This window comes from Poecilia reticulata, chromosome 11 (assembly GCF_904066995.2).
Source record: "Poecilia reticulata chromosome 11, P_reticulata-male-v2, whole genome shotgun sequence".
NCBI lineage: Eukaryota > Metazoa > Chordata > Actinopteri > Cyprinodontiformes > Poeciliidae > Poecilia > Poecilia reticulata.
The window spans coordinates 22,507,791-22,525,908 of record NC_088840.1 but is presented as its reverse complement, the minus strand read 5'-3'; the positions used below and the strand labels follow the sequence as shown (position 1 = coordinate 22,525,908).

At 37.4% G+C, this 18,118-nt stretch overlaps 3 protein-coding genes across 4 annotated transcripts; all 3 read right to left on the bottom strand.

Moving 5' to 3' along the window:
* Positions 1-144: 144 nt before the first annotated feature.
* Positions 145-2,908, bottom strand: LOC103472559 (uncharacterized). Its single transcript, XM_008422270.3, has 2 exons — positions 2,540-2,908; positions 145-1,806 (listed from the first exon to the last, which is right to left on the bottom strand). Exons 1-2 carry the CDS (start codon positions 2,556-2,558, stop codon positions 551-553), a joined length of 1,275 nt encoding a protein of 424 aa, XP_008420492.1. The 5' UTR covers positions 2,559-2,908; the 3' UTR covers positions 145-550.
* A 196-nt stretch (positions 2,909-3,104) lies between these two features.
* On the bottom strand, positions 3,105-13,166 carry LOC103472561 (uncharacterized). Of its 2 annotated transcripts, none has more exons than XM_081612515.1 (4): positions 12,784-13,166; positions 8,127-11,070; positions 5,093-5,249; positions 3,105-4,388 (listed from the first exon to the last, which is right to left on the bottom strand). In XM_081612515.1, the coding sequence occupies exons 1-2, from the start codon at positions 12,800-12,802 to the stop codon at positions 9,593-9,595; spliced, it is 1,497 nt and encodes a 498-aa protein (XP_081468641.1). In that variant the 5' UTR covers positions 12,803-13,166; the 3' UTR covers positions 3,105-4,388; positions 5,093-5,249; positions 8,127-9,592. The 2 variants fall into 2 exon arrangements, with proteins under 2 accessions (XP_081468641.1, XP_081468640.1); XM_081612514.1 differs by having other exon boundaries at positions 3,105-4,362.
* A 126-nt stretch (positions 13,167-13,292) lies between these two features.
* On the bottom strand, positions 13,293-17,652 carry LOC103472563 (uncharacterized). Its single transcript, XM_008422275.3, has 2 exons — positions 17,393-17,652; positions 13,293-15,766 (listed from the first exon to the last, which is right to left on the bottom strand). Exons 1-2 carry the CDS (start codon positions 17,409-17,411, stop codon positions 14,379-14,381), a joined length of 1,407 nt encoding a protein of 468 aa, XP_008420497.2. The 5' UTR covers positions 17,412-17,652; the 3' UTR covers positions 13,293-14,378.
* Positions 17,653-18,118: the final 466 nt, after the last annotated feature.

Sequence of the window (18,118 nt, the reverse complement as noted above, 5' to 3'; positions counted from 1 at the left end):
ATTTAAATGGAACTGTTGAAATTTACACATGAACAGTATGATTAGAGTTTGACTTTATGTGTTAGCATTAAATTTACAAGAATACAAACAGAAAACAAGAACTTGTAAAAAAAATAATGAATTTTTCTTTTAATAGATTAAATTTAAAATGTACTTCAGTGAGTACAGCTTTTCTTTGAGAGCTTTTCTTGCTCCAGAGCAGCTTTTCCCCCTCTTTTCCTTTCACTTGACAAAGTAACATGAAACAAGATTGTTGTGTTAATTTCTTTTAATAAAATATTTTTGTTTTGTTAATGCATACTTCACAACTTTGCCCCACTTCTCATAACTTTTACACATAAATAAACAAATACAATTTTAAAAAAAGCTCAGTTGTCAATGATTCACTGCATCACGAGTCTTCATTCTTTTCAGTACATAATTTTCCAGAAGCAACAAAGAATCAGGTGGATTCATGAGAGATTAACTTTGAATCACTTCCCTCCAGTCCACTGAATCAGTTTAAAACATCTGTTAGAGATGTTTGTCTGTCCCACTGCTTCACTCCACTTCATCCACAGTCTGTGGAGCTGAAAGGTTGCTCCCCTGCATGGGTTTTTGTGTGTTTCACAAAAGCACTTTTCCACATGTATGATGCCTTACAGACGGAGCAGCTGTACGGTTTTTCTCCCGTGTGACGTCTCATGTGACATGTTAGACTTAAACAGTGAGCGAAGCTCTTACCACACACTGAGCAGGTGTAAGGTTTCTCTCCAGTGTGGGTTCTTGTGTGTTCCACCAAAGTGCGTTTCCTTTTGAAAGCTGCCTTACAGACCGAGCAGCTGTAAGGTTTTTCTTCTGTATGACCTCTAATGTGAAAAGTTAGATGTGACCTACAGCTGAAGCTTCGGCCGCAGACCGAGCAGCTGAAAGGCTTCTCCCCAGTGTGCGTTCTTGTATGTTCTACTAAAGTGTTTTTACTCTTAAAACCTGCATTACACACGGAACATATGTAAGGTCTTTCTTCTGCGTGTATTTTTGTGTGCTTTTGTAAATTTCCCTTAGAAGTAAACGCTTTGCTACAGACAGGACAGCTGTAAGGCTTCTCTCCAGTGTGGATTCTTATATGTTCGATTAAATTGTTCTTCCTTTTAAAAGCTGCGTTACAGACAGGACATCTGCAAGGTCTATGCTGAGTGTGGACTTTTGTATGTTCTTTTAAATTAGCTTTGGAAGTAAAAGCTTTGGTACAGACGAAGCAGCTGAAAGGTTTTTCTTCACTGTGCGTCCTCATGTGTAGAGTCAAAGATTGTTTCCATGTAAAGGTTTTGTCACAGATAGAGCAGCTGTAGGGTTTTTCTCCAGTGTGGATTCTGTTGTGTTCTAACAAATATCGTCTGCGGCTGAACGTTTTACTGCACTCAGAGCAGCGATGCAACTTTTTACCTTTCTCACAAACTGAATCTGTGTTATTGGTTCCAGACCCCAAACCTGACTGAGCTTCACTGCTCTCCTCCCAGTTTCCATCACTGACGTCCGTATCTGAGGACTCTGAAGAAGAGTCAAAAGTTTTATCTTCAACATCTGATTCTAAATGTTGATCTGGTTCTGGTAAAACAAAGTCTTCGCTTTCCTCAGTTTGACTGCGATGAAACTCTGGAAGTTGAGGTTTCTCTTCCTCATCTTCACTTTTCACAGGATTGAATATAAACTCAGTGATCTCATTCTCCTCCTGCTCCTCTTTAATCTGTGGAGGCTTCTGGTCCTCCTGGTCTAGTCTCGGACTCCAGTTCTTCTCCTCTTTGATCACCATCAGATTCTGGACGTCTGCAAAAAACACAAGAGACTCTCAAAATAAATGTCATAGTAACAATGTAATGTAAAATTGTATGTCAAAATGCATCCAAATGCAGGCATGAACTATTCTGATAAAATGTAAAACTTGATCATCCTGGTGTTCAATTGTGACCTACAACTATTGTTGTAAGAGATCAATGACCAGAATCACAAAGAACTTTATCATATTTAATCATATTCAGGGATTTATCATCCCACATTGGAGAGGTGATGCATCAATCCACCTGGACTACATGGAGACCGAAGGTAAAACTGGCAGGAAAATTAGCTCCAATTGTTGGTGCATTGAGTCTCATATCACTGCAGCTGTGCACTATATTATGTGTAGCACAACAAAACTGTGCTTGAATTTAATGTTATAAACTGATGTGTGGATAATATAACAAACTTCCAGAAAACTGTAAAAACCCTGAAACACTTGAGTTCCTTTAAATGGAGGCTAAAACATGTTTACAGTTGCCTTTCACTATTTATAACACTAAAGAGATTTGTATTAAAATACCTCTTTACTTAGCTGTATTATGTCAATGTAATGCACTTATTTTAATGTTTTAATCATTTAAAGCACTTGTTGCTGAAATGTTCTCCACAAATAAACATGGTTTGTCTGTGTGGCTTTTAGTAAAATGTAAAAAAAAAACAAAAAAAAAAAACAGGAATAGCCGAAGGTAATCACAGTCAAACTGATAGTCCATCTACTCACCATAGACTGCTTCCTCCATCTCTTAGTTGTCTTCTTAAATTATTTTGAAAAGGACAACAGAAAAGTTTCTCTCCATAATCATAAGAATCAGTCTGTTCTCCATCAAACTGTCTCTAACTCGGTTTTCCTATCTGCTTCCAGCTAACAAGCTAAGCTAAAACTACCGGTAGGAAATTCAGATAAAACTATTAAAAAATAAAATAACTCCACAACTGATGTAAAATCACATCGGCTTTAAGAATACGTTTAAATATTATCGTAAAAATGACTAAAGTTAAATTTTACACTGGATTCGTTCGCCTAGCTTCTGCTGCTAGGAGACAACTGCTTCCGCTATTCGTCAGGTCATTTTGGCCTTCAGAATAAAAGCTCGATCTGACCCGCACTTTAAAGATAAGCAGGAGCTGCATTTACAGTTATATTCAATAAACTAGAATCTTACGAGGCTTGTTTGATTAAAGATACCTCTCGAAAATAACCTTCAAGGAAGTATATAACATGCTATTTAATAAACCCACATTTCTGTCTTAAAATGTTTTAATTATTCTAAAAATCATAAAAGAAATCAAGGTTGAAAACAATTTTATGTTTATTTCATCTGTACAATGTGTTTTTCAGACAAATGTGATTACATCCAAAGCCGTCAAAATTAAGACAAAAGAAGAAAGAAATGAGTAAAAAATGTCTTCTCACAAAAAAGTTTAATGGACTTCATTGAGTCCTTTAAAAGAAAACTAATAATTAACAAAAACTCAAGTTGAGCCATTTCAGTTCATAAATAGCAGTTGCCAGATTTGAGATTTTTATCTTCCTAAACCTTCCAGGAGTGATTAAAAAAGCCACTTGCTTTCCCTCTGAGGTTAATAAAATATTTTTGAATTGAAGAAACTCTGTTGTTGTATAACAGTGACATAAAGAAGATGCTCTGGGCCAACTATTGGGTTCTTGATTTTACTTTAAAAACTACCTTAAACTGGGTCCAGTTGAGTCAAGATTCAATTCAAACCAAAACAATCAAATCATGTCATCATATTTAGTTCCAATTACAATAAATGTTTTATAGTTACACAGCTTCTCTTCAGCTTAAGGTCCAGTGTTTTCCCCTCCGAGGCTTATTTCCTCTAAAGAAATACTTCAGACAGAAAAGCTGAAAAGTGAACAGCTTATTCTTCAAGTCAGAGTCTGGCTGAAGCTTTGACCTCAGTCTGTGCAGCTGGAGGGTTTTCTTCCGTATGTATTCTTGCGTGGCTCTCGAATGTTTTTCCACTTGAACGTCTCCTTACAGACGGAGCAGCTCTACAGCTTTCCTCCTGCGTGACGTCTCAGGTGGTATTTTAGGCTCGTAAGGTAAGCAAAGGTCTTTCTACAGACTAAGCAGCTGTAAGGCTTGTTTCCACACACATGAGCAGATAGATGGGACCTAAACTTGAAGCTTTGGCTGCAGACTGAGCAGCTAAAGGGCCTTTCGCTAACGTCAGTTATTGTGTGTTCTACCAAAGTGTTTTTAGTCTTAAAACCATGTATTTTTGTGTGCTTTTCTAAATTAGTTTTTAAAGTAAAGGCTTTGCTACAAACTGATTTTAAACATTGATCTGGTTCTGGTCCCACAAGGTCTCTGTTTTTCTCAGTTTGGCTGAGATGAAGCTCTGGGATCCGAGGTTTCTCTTCATCATCTTCACTTTTCACAGGAACTGGATCGAATGGTAACTCGGTGATCTCGTTCTCCTGCTGCTCCTCTTTAATCTGTGGAGGCTTCTGGTCCTCCTGGTCTGGTTTGAGACTCCAGTTCTCCTCCTCTTTGATCCCCATGAGCTGCTGGACGTCTGCAGGAAACAGAAAAACAGAGAACCTGCAGGAAATGGCTCTCGTATCAAATGTAGGGCCTCAGGGTGGGGAAAAGACATTTTACTGTGTATTTAAACTTTTATTTACTTTTTTTTTTAAATTCTCTTTTGTAACCCCTACTCTCTTTTGTAGGGTTTATCATATTTATCAATACGTTTTTGGCAGTTTTGAGGAGAAGTTTGATACAACTAAATTTATTAAGTGATATAAATGCTCAGGTTAGACCTTTCTGCATGACTTGGTTAAAAAACCTATTGCTTCAAATTATAGCAAAAAAAAGCTTTTTTTTTAATGTTATCATGCAAAGTACTTTGAATTGTGTTGTTGCTGAGGTGTGCTCCACAAATCAACTATATTCTGAGTCACCAGAACCACAACCGGAGAAGCAACATTCAGTTTTTATGCTCCATAACTGTGGAACAAACTTCCAGAAAACTGAAACCTTGGATTAATTTAAATCAAGGCTAAAAACACAATTTTGCTTACAGTTGCCACTGGTCGTTCTATTTATAACACTAATATGAATTTTAGTTGTTATTATGCCACTGATGTACTCTTTTTTTTTTAAATGTCTTCATAATGTAAAGCACTTTCAGTCGTCTTGGTGCTGAAATGTGCTCCACAAACACACAAGCATTGCTTGAATCATTGTTAATAAACGGTGTAGCAGAAGATAATCACCACCGAACTGAGAGTCCATCTACTCACCGTGTGCTGGTTCCTCCATTTGTTAATCGTTTTCTCTCCGACGCTGGGACCTTCTGAGATTTTCACAAAGTGAAAATAGAAACGTTTCTCAGCATCATCAAACTTTCTCTGACTCGCTGCGTTCCCGTCTCCTTCCAGCTAACAGGCTAGGCTAAACCTACGGGGAGGAAATAAAGATAAAACTAAAGGAAAGCAAAACTTCACAACTGATATAAAATCACGGTGGATTTAATGATGCATTTTAATATAAACGGGAAGCCAACACAAGAAAAAATGTACTTTAAAATAATGAAAGGAATCAAAACTCGATGCTAGGAGACCATTACTTCCGCTATTCGTCGGGTCACGTAGATTTTCAAATTAAAAGTTATTTTTCTTGATTTTTATTGGCGGTTGGAAAGAAAAAATTTGTAGGCATTACCGCCACCTACTGGTATGGGATGTGGCTCAAAGTGTCTATTTTATAAATTTAAAGCATCTTAAAGCCACTCAGGAGTAGCAGTTGTAGTTTTATTTAATAAATTATATCATGTGTTTCTATGAAGTTAGGTTACCAATGACGCCACCATAAAGTAAGTAAATTTTATTAGCCATTTTCATACAAAATGCAGAAGTTTACACAAAATGGCAGTTAAAAATAAATCAATTTTTAAAAATCCTTAAAACAAAGTAATACAGTAATAAAAGAAAAACAATAAAGTAAAAAATTCAGTTTACTTAAAACCAGTCAATAGGTTTGCCAACAATTCAAGTTGAGTTGTTTCAATTTTAAGGTGGTAATTACCAGATTTGACTTTATAATTTGGATAAACATTTGTCAATAAATTATTTAGAAAAGAAAATAAGCGTCAATTTTATGACATAAACACAAGTCAAATGTGACAGCACAAATGTGCAAAATTAATCAACACATACATTAAATGACCTACATCCAGGGGTGAAAGTAAGGGGGTACGGCGGGGTACTGCGTACCCCTAAAAGATTTCGTGGGGGTACATAGTACCTGCAAGAGAGAGGAGCGGCTGTCTGCTGTAAAACATGAATGGGTTCACTGTGCAGCTGTGAGTGCGCCCACTAATTAACCGTGACTGATTAGTTTTTCAAGAACAATCTAAAACATGACTTAATCAGTTAATGAATCGCTTTTTTCCCCATTTGATATTGTTTCTGAACTCCTAGTGCTTTACTAGCAAACTAAACAGCCTTCTTCCCAGACACCAAAACTGACTGAGGATCGCTGATCTCCTCCCAGTTTCCATCACTGCCATCTTTCTCTGAGGACATTAAAGAATCAAAAGTTTTCTCCTGGTGTATTTTTGCGTGCTTTTTTAAATTAGCTTTTGAAATAAAAGTTTTACCACAAACAGAGCAGCTGAAAGGTTTTTCGTCATTGTGCATCCTCATGTGCAGTATCAAAGATTGTCTCCATTTAAAGGTTTTGTCACAGATGGAGCCGCTGTAGGGTTTTTCTCCAGTGTGGATTCTGTTGTGTTCTAACAAAGATAGTAAACAGCTGAACATTTTCCTACACTTAGAGCTAGGTCTGTCGTGATAAACGATAAATCAATTAATCACACGATAAATTAAACCCATCAACCTCATTTTAATTATCGGCTTTATCGTCTCTTCCTGCCTTTTTTTTCCTTTCTGTTGACAATGAATGAAAAAAGGCTCAACTCCGGTGCTCTCCACTGACCCTCCCTTCCTCATTTCCTTAGTGTAATGTCCAGCGCACGACACGAGTTGTCGGCCCATTTTCAAAACTTGAGAGACACATTAGCCGACAGAAATTCTAGGTATAACGGTTCGATCGGGTTCGTAGTGCCATGTGGTCTCCAGCCACATGGGCACAAAATAACGGCTATAAGTCCAGTTAACAAATTTTAAAATCAGGCATTAATCAATGCTTTACTAGAATCTACCTGTGATGCATGTGGCTAGAGTCAGCGTAAAGTCCTGACTGAATGAAAATCATTATAACCTATTTATGTCACGTTAACGAAGAACAGCTGAAAACTTACCGGGTTTATCAACTGAGGTAGCAATTTGGCTCCAACTCATCCCCTTGTCATTTCTATATTCTTTGCATGAAATGTTGAATAAATATTAATGTTGTTTCTACATATCATCTCCAAAGTCTGCTGGACTTCAGGTTGCTGTGTCAGTTGTTTGGGATTCCCCTCCATAATTTCCCCTCAGAAAGCACGGAGGAGAATCCGCGCGTTCTGATTGGCTACCTGTCACATTCAGCGTTCACATTAAGCTCCCAGTCAGGGAAAAAAACAAAAACGATTTAGATCGGAGCGGCCACGACTATCTACCGTAACACACCATCGGTTACGAAATAACCAGCGACAATCTTAGATCGGCCAATGACCTAAGATTGTCGTAAGGGGAAAACGGGGGCAAACAGTTGTGTAGTATGAACTACTGCATTAGGTAATCGGATGTGCCCATCTTCTCTATTTAAATCTAGTGATTACTGAAGGGTAATATAGACTTCACTATCTGCTCTTTTGGTTGAATGCAGTATTTATTTCCACTTTGGCTTCATGTTTAGTTTTATTCAAGTATTTTCTTTTGTTAACGGAGGCAGAGAATCCATTTTATTTTTGGTTATTTTCTTTATTTAGTTTATCAGTTCCAGTGTTATGCGTTCTTCTGAAAATAAAGTGTATCTATCTATGGACCACAGTTTGATAACTATTGTTAATATAGACAGTAATTCAGTGTGAACTAGTTGTCTATTATTTTTCTGATTTTCAGGTGGTGCCCCAACTTCGTAGTTATGATTTAAAATTTTAGTTTTATTAAAAATAGCTCTAAACAATTATTCATAGTTATTCATAGTCAAACCACACCTTGTTGCTGCACAACATGCTTCAGCTTATGGTTAGAAAGTGAGAGATGGATATTCACTTTGCAGAGAGGAATTATATTAGTGTAAGTTGCTCAAGTCCCAGCACTGTTGGTAAAATATTAAAGAACGGGTTTACCAGAAGATAATCACCAAACTGAGACTGCAGCTGCTCACCATGTTTTGAATCCGCCATCTTTTGTAGTTGCCTTTCCTCCAACGCTGAGGCTTTTTGGGGTTTTCACAAAATCACAACAGAAACGTTTCTCTCCTTAAACATAAACAGTCTGTTCTAGATCAAACAGTCTCTGACTCACTGTTTTCCTGTCGGCTTCTAGATAACAGGCTAAGATAACTCTACTGGAAGGAAATTAAGAATAAAGTATAAAAAAAATTTTACACGTTGGCGCCTCCGACAACCGACTGAACATGCACATTGTTCGCCTAACGTTTAACGCTAGGAGACAACTACTTCCGTAGGTTACATTGGGCTTCAAAATAAAAGTTCGATTTGAACCGCACTTTAAGCTTGCATAAGAACTGCATATAACTATATTCAAGATGGAAGTAACATATCTGTTATTTACTATGGTAAAATGACAAAAAATAGTAACGCATAGTGACATAGTGACGCATAGGTAATTACAGTATTGAAAATATTAACGTGTTAGATTACTCATTAAAAAAACAAGGGGTTGGTTTAGTTGCACATTACCAAGTAACGCATTAACATCACTGCAGTTTGGCACACAAAACGAAATAGAAGTGACAAAGTAACAGGGTAATTCGACACGTCACAGAAAGTGACACCATGAAAATAAACAAAAGCTAAATTAATTAAGATAACCACTGAATAGACTATATGTGCTGCCTTTATAATGCAATAAATAATGCAGCGATCAGATATCAGAAAAAAAGATTCAAAAAGTGTCTAAATGTAGACTACATTATATCCTTCCTGCGCTAGATCTTTATCTTTTTCTCAGAGTTATAATCTTTCCTTACCTGAGGAGACCCTGAATCATCATCCGGCTGCTGGCCTCTAATGTCTCCTCTTTCTATTGTGTCAATAAAGATTTATTTTAAAATATGTGGAAGCCAACAACGTACAACAGAGTTACAGATCCACTCTAAGCAAAAACAAAATTACAATAAACTGGCATGAGATTAAATTCAGAGAATAGTCATAATGTAGCATCCAGTCAATCGTGAGGCCAGAACTGATGGTTAAATTATTTATTGCAGCCATTCATCAACCAACACAAGAGCTGGAATAGAACTAATGATATTCACAATCGTTTCTCTATCTCTTGTTATGAATAACTCATTAATAGTAGAATTATTTCCATTAACACAGCAATTACAGATTTTTCTTTAAACATCTCAATTTATTCAGTTACTGACATGGTTCCTTATCGATTGAAACAAAAATTTAGTTACCTTTTGTCCTTTTTCTGTTTTGCGTTTAACCTTTTCAGGTAGAACTGTGTTCCGTTACCATGGTTTCCTAAACAAGAACTTTCTTTTCATTTCCTTTAAAGGTAAAACCTAATTTTCAATAGGAACCTGGGCAAAATTACCAAAATAAAAGCACATAACCTTAAGAGCAGTTACAATGAACACTCGGTTACAACAAACTACACTCAGCTGGCCTTTACACATATTCTTGTGTGGTTCCTGAACGTGTGTCTCCACTTGAACGTTGCCTTACAGACAGAGCAGCTGTAAGGTTTCTCTCCAGTGTGGGTTCTCATGTGGTTCCTGAATGTGTGTCTCCACTTGAATGTTGCCTTACAGATAGAACAGCTGTAAGGTTTCTCTCCAGTGTGGATTCTTGTGTGCAACACTAAACTGTTTTTGAACAGAAACTCTGCTTTACAGACAGAGCAACTGTGTCGTTTTTCCCCTTTATGACGGCTCATGTGAGTAGACAGATAGGACTTACACTTGAAGCGTTGGCCACAGAGCGAGCAGCAGTGAGGGGATTCATTTGAGTGGGTTTTTGCGTGTTCTCCTAAATGCCTTTTAGTTTTAAATCCTGCATTACACACAGAACATATGTAAGGTCTTTTCTCTGTGTGCATGATTTGATGTTTTTGTAAGTTTCCCTGAGTATTAAAAGCTCTGCTACAGATGGAGCAACTGTAAGGTTTCTCTCCAGTGTGGTTTCTTGTGTGGCTCACTAAACCGCGTTTCCTGTAGAAAGCTGCCTTACAAACAGAACAGCTGAAAGGTTTTTCTCCAGTATGGAGTCTTGTATGTTCCACTAAACTGCTTTTCCTCGCAAAAGCCACATTACATACAGAGCAACTGAAAGGTTTTTCTCCAGTATGGGTTTTTGTGTGCTCCACTAAACTGTTTTTCCTCAGGAAAGCCGCCTTACAGACAGAGCAACTGAAAGGTTTTTCTCCAGTGTGGGTCATTGTGTGCATCTCAAAACTATATTTTCTGTGGAAAGCCGCCTTACAGACAGAACAGCAATAAGGTTTTTCTTCGGAGTGACAGCTCATGTGAGCAGATAGATTTGACCTGTACTTGAAACTTTGACTGCAGACTGAGCAGGGGTAAGGTCTTTCCCTACTGTGTGTCATTTTGTGTTTATTTAGTTTTCCTTTTGAAATAAAGCTTTTGTCACACATGGAGCAACTAAACGGTTTTTCTCCAGTGTGGATCCTGTTGTGTTCTAACAAATGCTGTCTGCAGATGAATGTTTTACTGCACTCAGAGCAGCAATGTAACTTTTTACCTTTCTCACAAACTGGACCTGTGTTATTGGTTCCAGACCCCAAACCTGACTGAGCTTCACTGCTCTCCTCCCAGTTTCCATCACTGATGTCCGTCTCTGAGGACTCTGAGCAAGAATCAGAAGTTTCATCTTCACCATCTGATTCTAAATTTTGATCTGGTTCTGGTCCAACAAGGTCTCCGTTTTCCTTGGTTTGGCTGTGATGTAGTTCTGGGAGCTCAGGTTTCTCTTCCTCATCTTCACTTTTTACAGGATTGAATATTAACTCAGTGATGTCATTCTCCTCCTGTTCCTCTTTAAACTGTGAAGGCTTCTGGTCCTCCTGGTCTGATTTACACTTCTCCTCCTCTTTAATCACCATCAGCTGATGCACATCTGCAAGAAATACAAAAACAGACAAGCTACAGGAAATAGCACTCATATAAAATGTTATATTAATATATGGCCTAAGGATGGAGCAGAAAATATATTTAAAGATGCGTACATGCTTACATTTAAAGATGCAGACATGGACTATTCTAATTTGATGAACAAAGTATAAAACTAAATTATCTTGATGTTCCCTTGTGACAAAATTCAGGGGAACACAGAAGGTCCAACTTAGAGCATGTGAATGAAGCACCAGGAAAGATTCATGTCAGCATCAGATGCTATGAGTTAATAACTTCAACAAAACAATATGGTGCTAACTGAAAGACGTCTACCTTTGTTTCCACAGCAGGAGAGCAGCCTGGAGCTGAGAAGAAGATTGTAGCTACAGCTGGTATTCCTGTCAGCGCTACTATCTCCTTTAGCCACACTAAGCTTCCCATGTTCCTTGGAAATTCCCTCACTGAACTACTATGCTGTGTCTGGGCAGGGGAAAATTAGATAAACAACTTACGTGTTTCTTTTATGTGTTTTTGATTGACCTTTCCTTCACCATCTTACCACTAAGCAACCTAAAATATTCCTAAAAACAAGCTAAGTGTCTTGTTTTCTCAATGGCTAAACACTATTGAAGCTAAGGTAGCTACTGAAGCTAAAGCTAGCTCATTGAACCCACATTCTGAAATGTCTTCACTCTCTTCATGCCATAATGAACCATAGTGCACTCAAGCAGTGCCAGTGGTAATATTAACTTTGCAGATGATACACAGCTTTATATCATGACTTGTAAATCATTGAAGCGCTGGGCAGATTCATAGAACAAATCAAAGTGTGGATATGGAATAACTTTTCTCACCTAAGCAGAAACAAAACGGAATTATATTTGGATCTAAAGAGGAACACCCAAGAGTCGACCTGCAACTTTAAGGTCTGAAATCTGGGTGTAGTGATGGACCTAAACTTTGAGAGAAGCATGAAGACAATTACAAAGCCAGCCTGAAGAACATTTCTAACATTTAAAGATTTGTATCCCGAAGAGATCTAGAGAAAGTCATCCATGCTTTTGTCTTTAGTTGCATTAATTATTACCACAGCGTCTTCACAGATCTAATGTCAGACAGCTGCAGCTGATCCAGAATGCTGCTGCTGGTGTTCTGACTAAAACCAGGAAGTTGGAGGACATCACCCAGTTCTAAAGTCCCTACACTGGCTCCCTGCAGCTCAGAGAATAGACTTTAAAATACGTTTGCTAGTGTATAAAACACAGAATAGTTTAACACTAAAATACAGTAAAGATCTGCTGCTGCTGTTGCATCAACCTTCCAGACCTCTCAGGTCTTCTGGTTCTGGAACCAGAACCAAACATGGAGAAGCAGCATTAATCTTTTATGTTCCTCTAATTTGGAACAAACATACAAAAATGCAAGACCACTGAAACCCTGAGCTTCTTTAAACTTGGACCAAAAACCTATGTTTTCAGTTGTTTTCGACTGATTTATTTAAAGCTCAAACTTCATATTAGGCTGTATTACACATATTCTTTGCTTTCCTTTATAACGCCACTCCTTATGTTTTCATAATTTAAATCTCTTTGAATTGTCTTGTAGCTGAAATATGCTCCACAAATAAAATACCCTGCCTGTATCCTTGTCAGTAAAATGTTAAAGAACGGAAGTAGCAGAAGATAATCACCATCAAACAGAGATTCCCTCTACTCACCGTGTGCTGGTTCCTCCATCTTTGCTAGTTATCTTCTTCCCAACGTCGAGACCCTCTGAGGTTTTCACAAAATCACAACAGAAACTTTTCTCTCCTTAAACGTTAGAAACAGCCAGTTCTCCATGAAACCGTTCCCTATCTGCTTCTAGCTAACAGGCTAAGCTATCGAGATAAAGAAATACAAGAATAATGTAAAAAAATAAAAATAAAAAACGTTATAAGCAATAAAAAAACACACAGTGGCTCCACAGAAAGCTCGACCGAATAGGCACATTGGAAGGACAAAAGGAAACAAAACTGTTCGCTTAGCTTTTGCTGCTACGAGACAACTACTTCCGCTATTCGTCGGGTCACATTGGCCTTCAAAATAAAAGCTCGACTTTGGCGACACTTAAAGCTACAAAGGAACAGCGTGTAATAAATTATATTCAATAAATTTGAATATGCATCGCCATGAGGCTCATTTCTTAGATTAAAAAAATAAAAAATAAAAGCTTGAAAACATTAAGTCATCTACACAATGTGTTTTATTCTGTGAGGTTACTCAAATAAACCTCTAAGGAATATTCAAATTACCAAGTGACCAACGATGACACAAAAAAGTGGGCAAATCTAATTTATTTAGTAGTTTCTATACATAATACAGCCTAACGTGAATGCTTTTGGACTGTGTAAGAAAACCAGAGTACCCAGAGAGAACCCACACAGACAGGGAGAACTAAACACCTGGCCTGGATTCAAATCATGGTACCAATGACCCCAACATGAATATTCAGCCCTTTTCTTACAGAAGCAGAAGTTTACACAGAATGTCACAGATAGTTTAATTTAAAAACTTACTAAACTAGCCACATTCGATTACACTACTACGCTAAAGATGAAATAATGGTGAAAAGTAAAATTACTAAAAAGTAAAACAAAATTATACAAGTAAAAGTAGAGGCAATTAAATATGCTGCGCAGTGCAGCGGATGCTGACGCAGCGTGACATTGATTCATATTCCTTCTATAATTCAAAGATTCCTTTAGCAGAATTATAAATAAGGCCATAATCCATACACTTGATGCACAGACACTGTATATTTATTATATCAAGGGCTTGTGGTAAGAAGCAGACCTCCCTTCACCAGTGAAGTAGAGGAGGAAGTTGCGCATAGTCTTCCTGATGTCGGCGAGATGCTAAAAAGAAAAAAACCACACAGGTCTTTGTTTCCTGTAGTTCAGTCTTTGATGGCTGGAGGGCCAAAACCAATCTGTTGTACAAGAGTCTCATGAAGAGGATGCTTAGGGTTGTCTTTAATTTTCCTGTTTTTATAAAGAATCCTTCTTAAACAGGGTCTAATTGGGTCAAGATTCAATTTAAACAAATCAAGTTTGTTTAAATTGATATAAATATATCTTGTAATATTTAATTCCATCAACAACATATGATGTTACCACAGTTACATTACACAGCTTCCCTTTAGCTCAAGTTCCAGTCCTGTGAGGTTTATTTCCTCTAAAGAGATGTTGAGACAGATGAGCTTAAATGTAAATGGACACTTCATTCTCCAAATCCAATATCAATGACTGCCTGAAGTTTTGACCACAGTCTGTTACTGATTTGTGTGCAGTCTTACATGATTCTTGAATGTGTTTTTCCACTTAAATGTTTCTTTACAAACAGAGCAGCTGTAAGGTTTCTCCCCAGAATGAACTCTTTCATGTTGCACTAAAGTGTGTTTCCTCAGGAAAACTGCCATGCAGACAGAGCAGCTGTAAGGTTTCTCTCCAGTGTGGGTTCTTATGTGTTCCTTTAAATTGCGTTTCCTCATGAAAGCCATCTTACAGACAGTGCAACTGTAAGGTCTTACACCAGCATGACCGACCATGTGAGAGGATAAATAAGACCTGCACTTGAAGCTTCGGCCGCAGACCGAGCAGCTGAAAGGTCTTTCCCCAGAGTGGGTCCTTGCGTGTTCCACTAAATTTTTTTTAGTTTTGAAACCTGCATTACACACAGAACATATGTAAGATCGTTCCTCTGCATGTATGATTTTGTGTTTTTGTAAGCATCCCTGGGAGATAAAAGCTTTGCTGCAGATGGAGCAGCTGAAAGATTTTTCTCCACTGTGCGTCTTCATGTGGTGAGTCAAAGATATTTTCCTTCTAAAACTTCTGTCGCAGATGGAGCAGCTGAAAGGTTTTTTTCCAGTGTGTGCCATTGTGTGGTTCACTAAGCGCTGTCTAGTTGGGAAAGATTCCTTACAAACAGAGCAGTTGTAAGGTTTTTCCCCAGTGTGGATTCTGGTATGTTCCACTAAACTTTGTCTTCTTTGGAAAGCTGCCTTACAAACGGAACAGCTGTAAGGTTTTTCTCCAGTATGACCAATCATGTGGGAAGATAGATGTGACTTATACTTGAAACTTCTGCCGCAGACCGAGCAGCTGAAAGGCCTTTCACTAGAGTGCGTTATTGTGTGTCTTTTCAGGGTTTTTTTTAAACTAAAGCTTTTGTCGCAGATGGAGCAACTAAACGGTTTTTCTCCAGTGTGGATTCTGTTGTGTTCTATCAAATATTGTCTACAACTGAACATTTTATTACACTCAGAGCAGCGATGTAACTTTTTACCTTTCTTACAAACTGGATCTGTGTTATTGGTTCCAGACCCCAAACCTGCGTGAGCTTCACTGCTCTCCTCCCAGTTTCCATTACTGACATCTGTTTCTGAGGATTCTGATGAAGAATCAGAAGTTTCTTCTTCACCATCTGATTCTAAACATTGATCTGGTTCTGGTTCCACAAGGTCTTCGTTTTCCTTGGTTCGGCTGTGATGAAGCTCTGAGAGCCGAGGTTTCTCTTCATCATCTTCACTTTTCGCAGGAACTGGATTGAATATTAACTCAATGATCTCATTCTCCTCCTGTTCTTCTTTAATCTGATCCTGATCCAGGATGGGACTCCATTTCTCCTCCTTTTTGATCACCAGCAGCTGCTGGACGTCTGCAGGAAACACAAAAACAGACCAGTTACAGTAAACGCCTCTTAAATGAAATGTCACAGTAATGCAGGGCAGAGGTCACCAACTTTTTTTGTAGCCTGAAATTCCTAAACTTGAAACTTTAAATCAATGGCTCATGGCATGAACATGTCTGATCACACTTTATTTACATCTTCAGCATTATTTAGCTTTTTCACAACTTCTTGCATTGCTAGTCATTGGACTACATCATCTATTTGAAACTTGCTGTGATTGCTTGTATAAAGTTGTTTGAGCTGGTGATTTGAGGCTGTGATTGGATAAGGTGTTTTGTGTCATTTCCTGGAGTATCTGGATGTGTTGGTGTTTCAGACTCTTGATTTGATCTAATTTCTCCATACCAAATTATTCTAATGGATAAGCACCTTATAAAACTAATTTTCTATTGTCACACATTACTTTACGGAAAATCTTTGTGTTTCATAGTTTTTCTTGTTTTGGTACAGGCTCATTAGCTTAGTTAGCTTAGCATCAAAACCAGCAGGTAGCCAAGGCTCCTTTGCCAGCGAATAGCCAACAAGAACAGACCCAGAAAGCCAAAGATGTTAATTCAATGTTGAATTATGGTCAAAAAGGTTGATGTTAAGGTTGCTGATGGTGGATCAATCATCAAACAATCACCCAATTCTAGACAATTAACTGATGTTGAAAAGATGTCATTGAATCAATGTTGGTTTGTGGTTGAATTCAAATGATTGAAAATGAAGTAAAACCACTTGTTTGTCTGCATCATCCACAAGGCCGTTACTCTCAATTTTTAGATCACATTTCAGTTTGTTTTCAAAAAAAATGTACGTAGTGTTAAATACTGGTAAGGTCAATATTATGTAAGATTTTAACATTCCCGTTGACCTTAAAAGTGATAGCCTAAATATTAATAAAATATTAGACTCAATTATCTTTATTAAAAGTACCTACAGCCCTAACTACTAATGTAGACATACTAATACCTTGTGCTGATACAGAATTGTGTGAAAAAAATAACAGTACCTCCCCAAAACTTAGTATTTTCTGACAATTGAGCTTATTTTAACTGAATACACCAAATTTGACAGAAATTTTCACTATAGATCTTTAAAAGGCAACAACCTTTAGAGTAAATTCCATGTTTAATTTCCTCAGAGAAACAAAGCAGAGAGCAGCAATTTAACAAATTGATCCCTTCACAAATTGATGCTCTTTGCTCATAATGTTACTTCCTCACTGCCATAAGACATAGTGTTCAAAAACAGAAGGTAATTATCGACTGAAGATTTGCTCCTGTGATCTGGAGAAAACTTAAAGAAAATTGCACAACTGCTAAAACACTGAGATCCTTTCAATCAAGGTTTGATCACAGTTTTGTTATTTTTGTTTTTTATAATACTGATGCCTAGTTTTAGTCTGTATTCCAACTCCTCTTTAGTTCCCTTTATTGCGCCACTGTAATGTGATCTTATTTTTTCATCATTTAAAGCTATTTTAATTGTCTTACTTCTGAAATGTGCTTCACAAACTAATATCCCTTCCCTGTCTGGTTGCTAGTAAAATGTTAAAGAACGGAAGTAGCAGGAGATAATCACAATAAAACTGAGAGTCTATCTACTCACCATGTGCTGGTTCCTCCATCTCTGGTAGTTGTTTTCTCTCCAACGCTGAGACCTTCTGAGGTTTTCATAAAATAAAAATACAAACGTTTCTCTCCTCAGACATCAGAAACAGTCTGTTCTACATCAACCCGACTCTGACTCGCTGTTTTCCTGTCTGCTTCTAGCTAACGACTGAACGGAGACATGTTAGCTTCAAAAGGGAAGAAACAAAACTTTGTGTTCGCTTAGCTTTTGCTGCTAGGCGACAACTACTTCCGCTATTCGTCGGGTCACATTGATCTTCAAAATAAAAGCTCAATCTTAACCGCTCTTTAAAGCTAAACAGTAGCAGCAGTTACATTAGGATTCAGTAAATTAAAATATGCATTCAGATGATGCTCAATTGTTAGGGATTTTTTGGAAATAACCTTTAAGCAAGAATAAAACATACTTTTCTTATTCAGCCCACATTTCTGTTCTAAAATGTTTTGGTGAAATAATCTCATTTTAAATTTTGCATTAGCTGTAAGCTGTAAGAAATAAAGACTTGAAAAAAATCCTGTCTTGAATTCATCCATGTAATGTGATTCATTCTTTGAATTAAGTTACTCAAATACACTTAATATTCAAATTTACTGAATGTGTGTTGATGAAACTAATAAACCAATAAATGTAAATGAGAGGAATCAGCATTTTGATCACAACTAGCAGGCAGTTTAAAAAAAAAATAAAAGTGCATATTTTAAG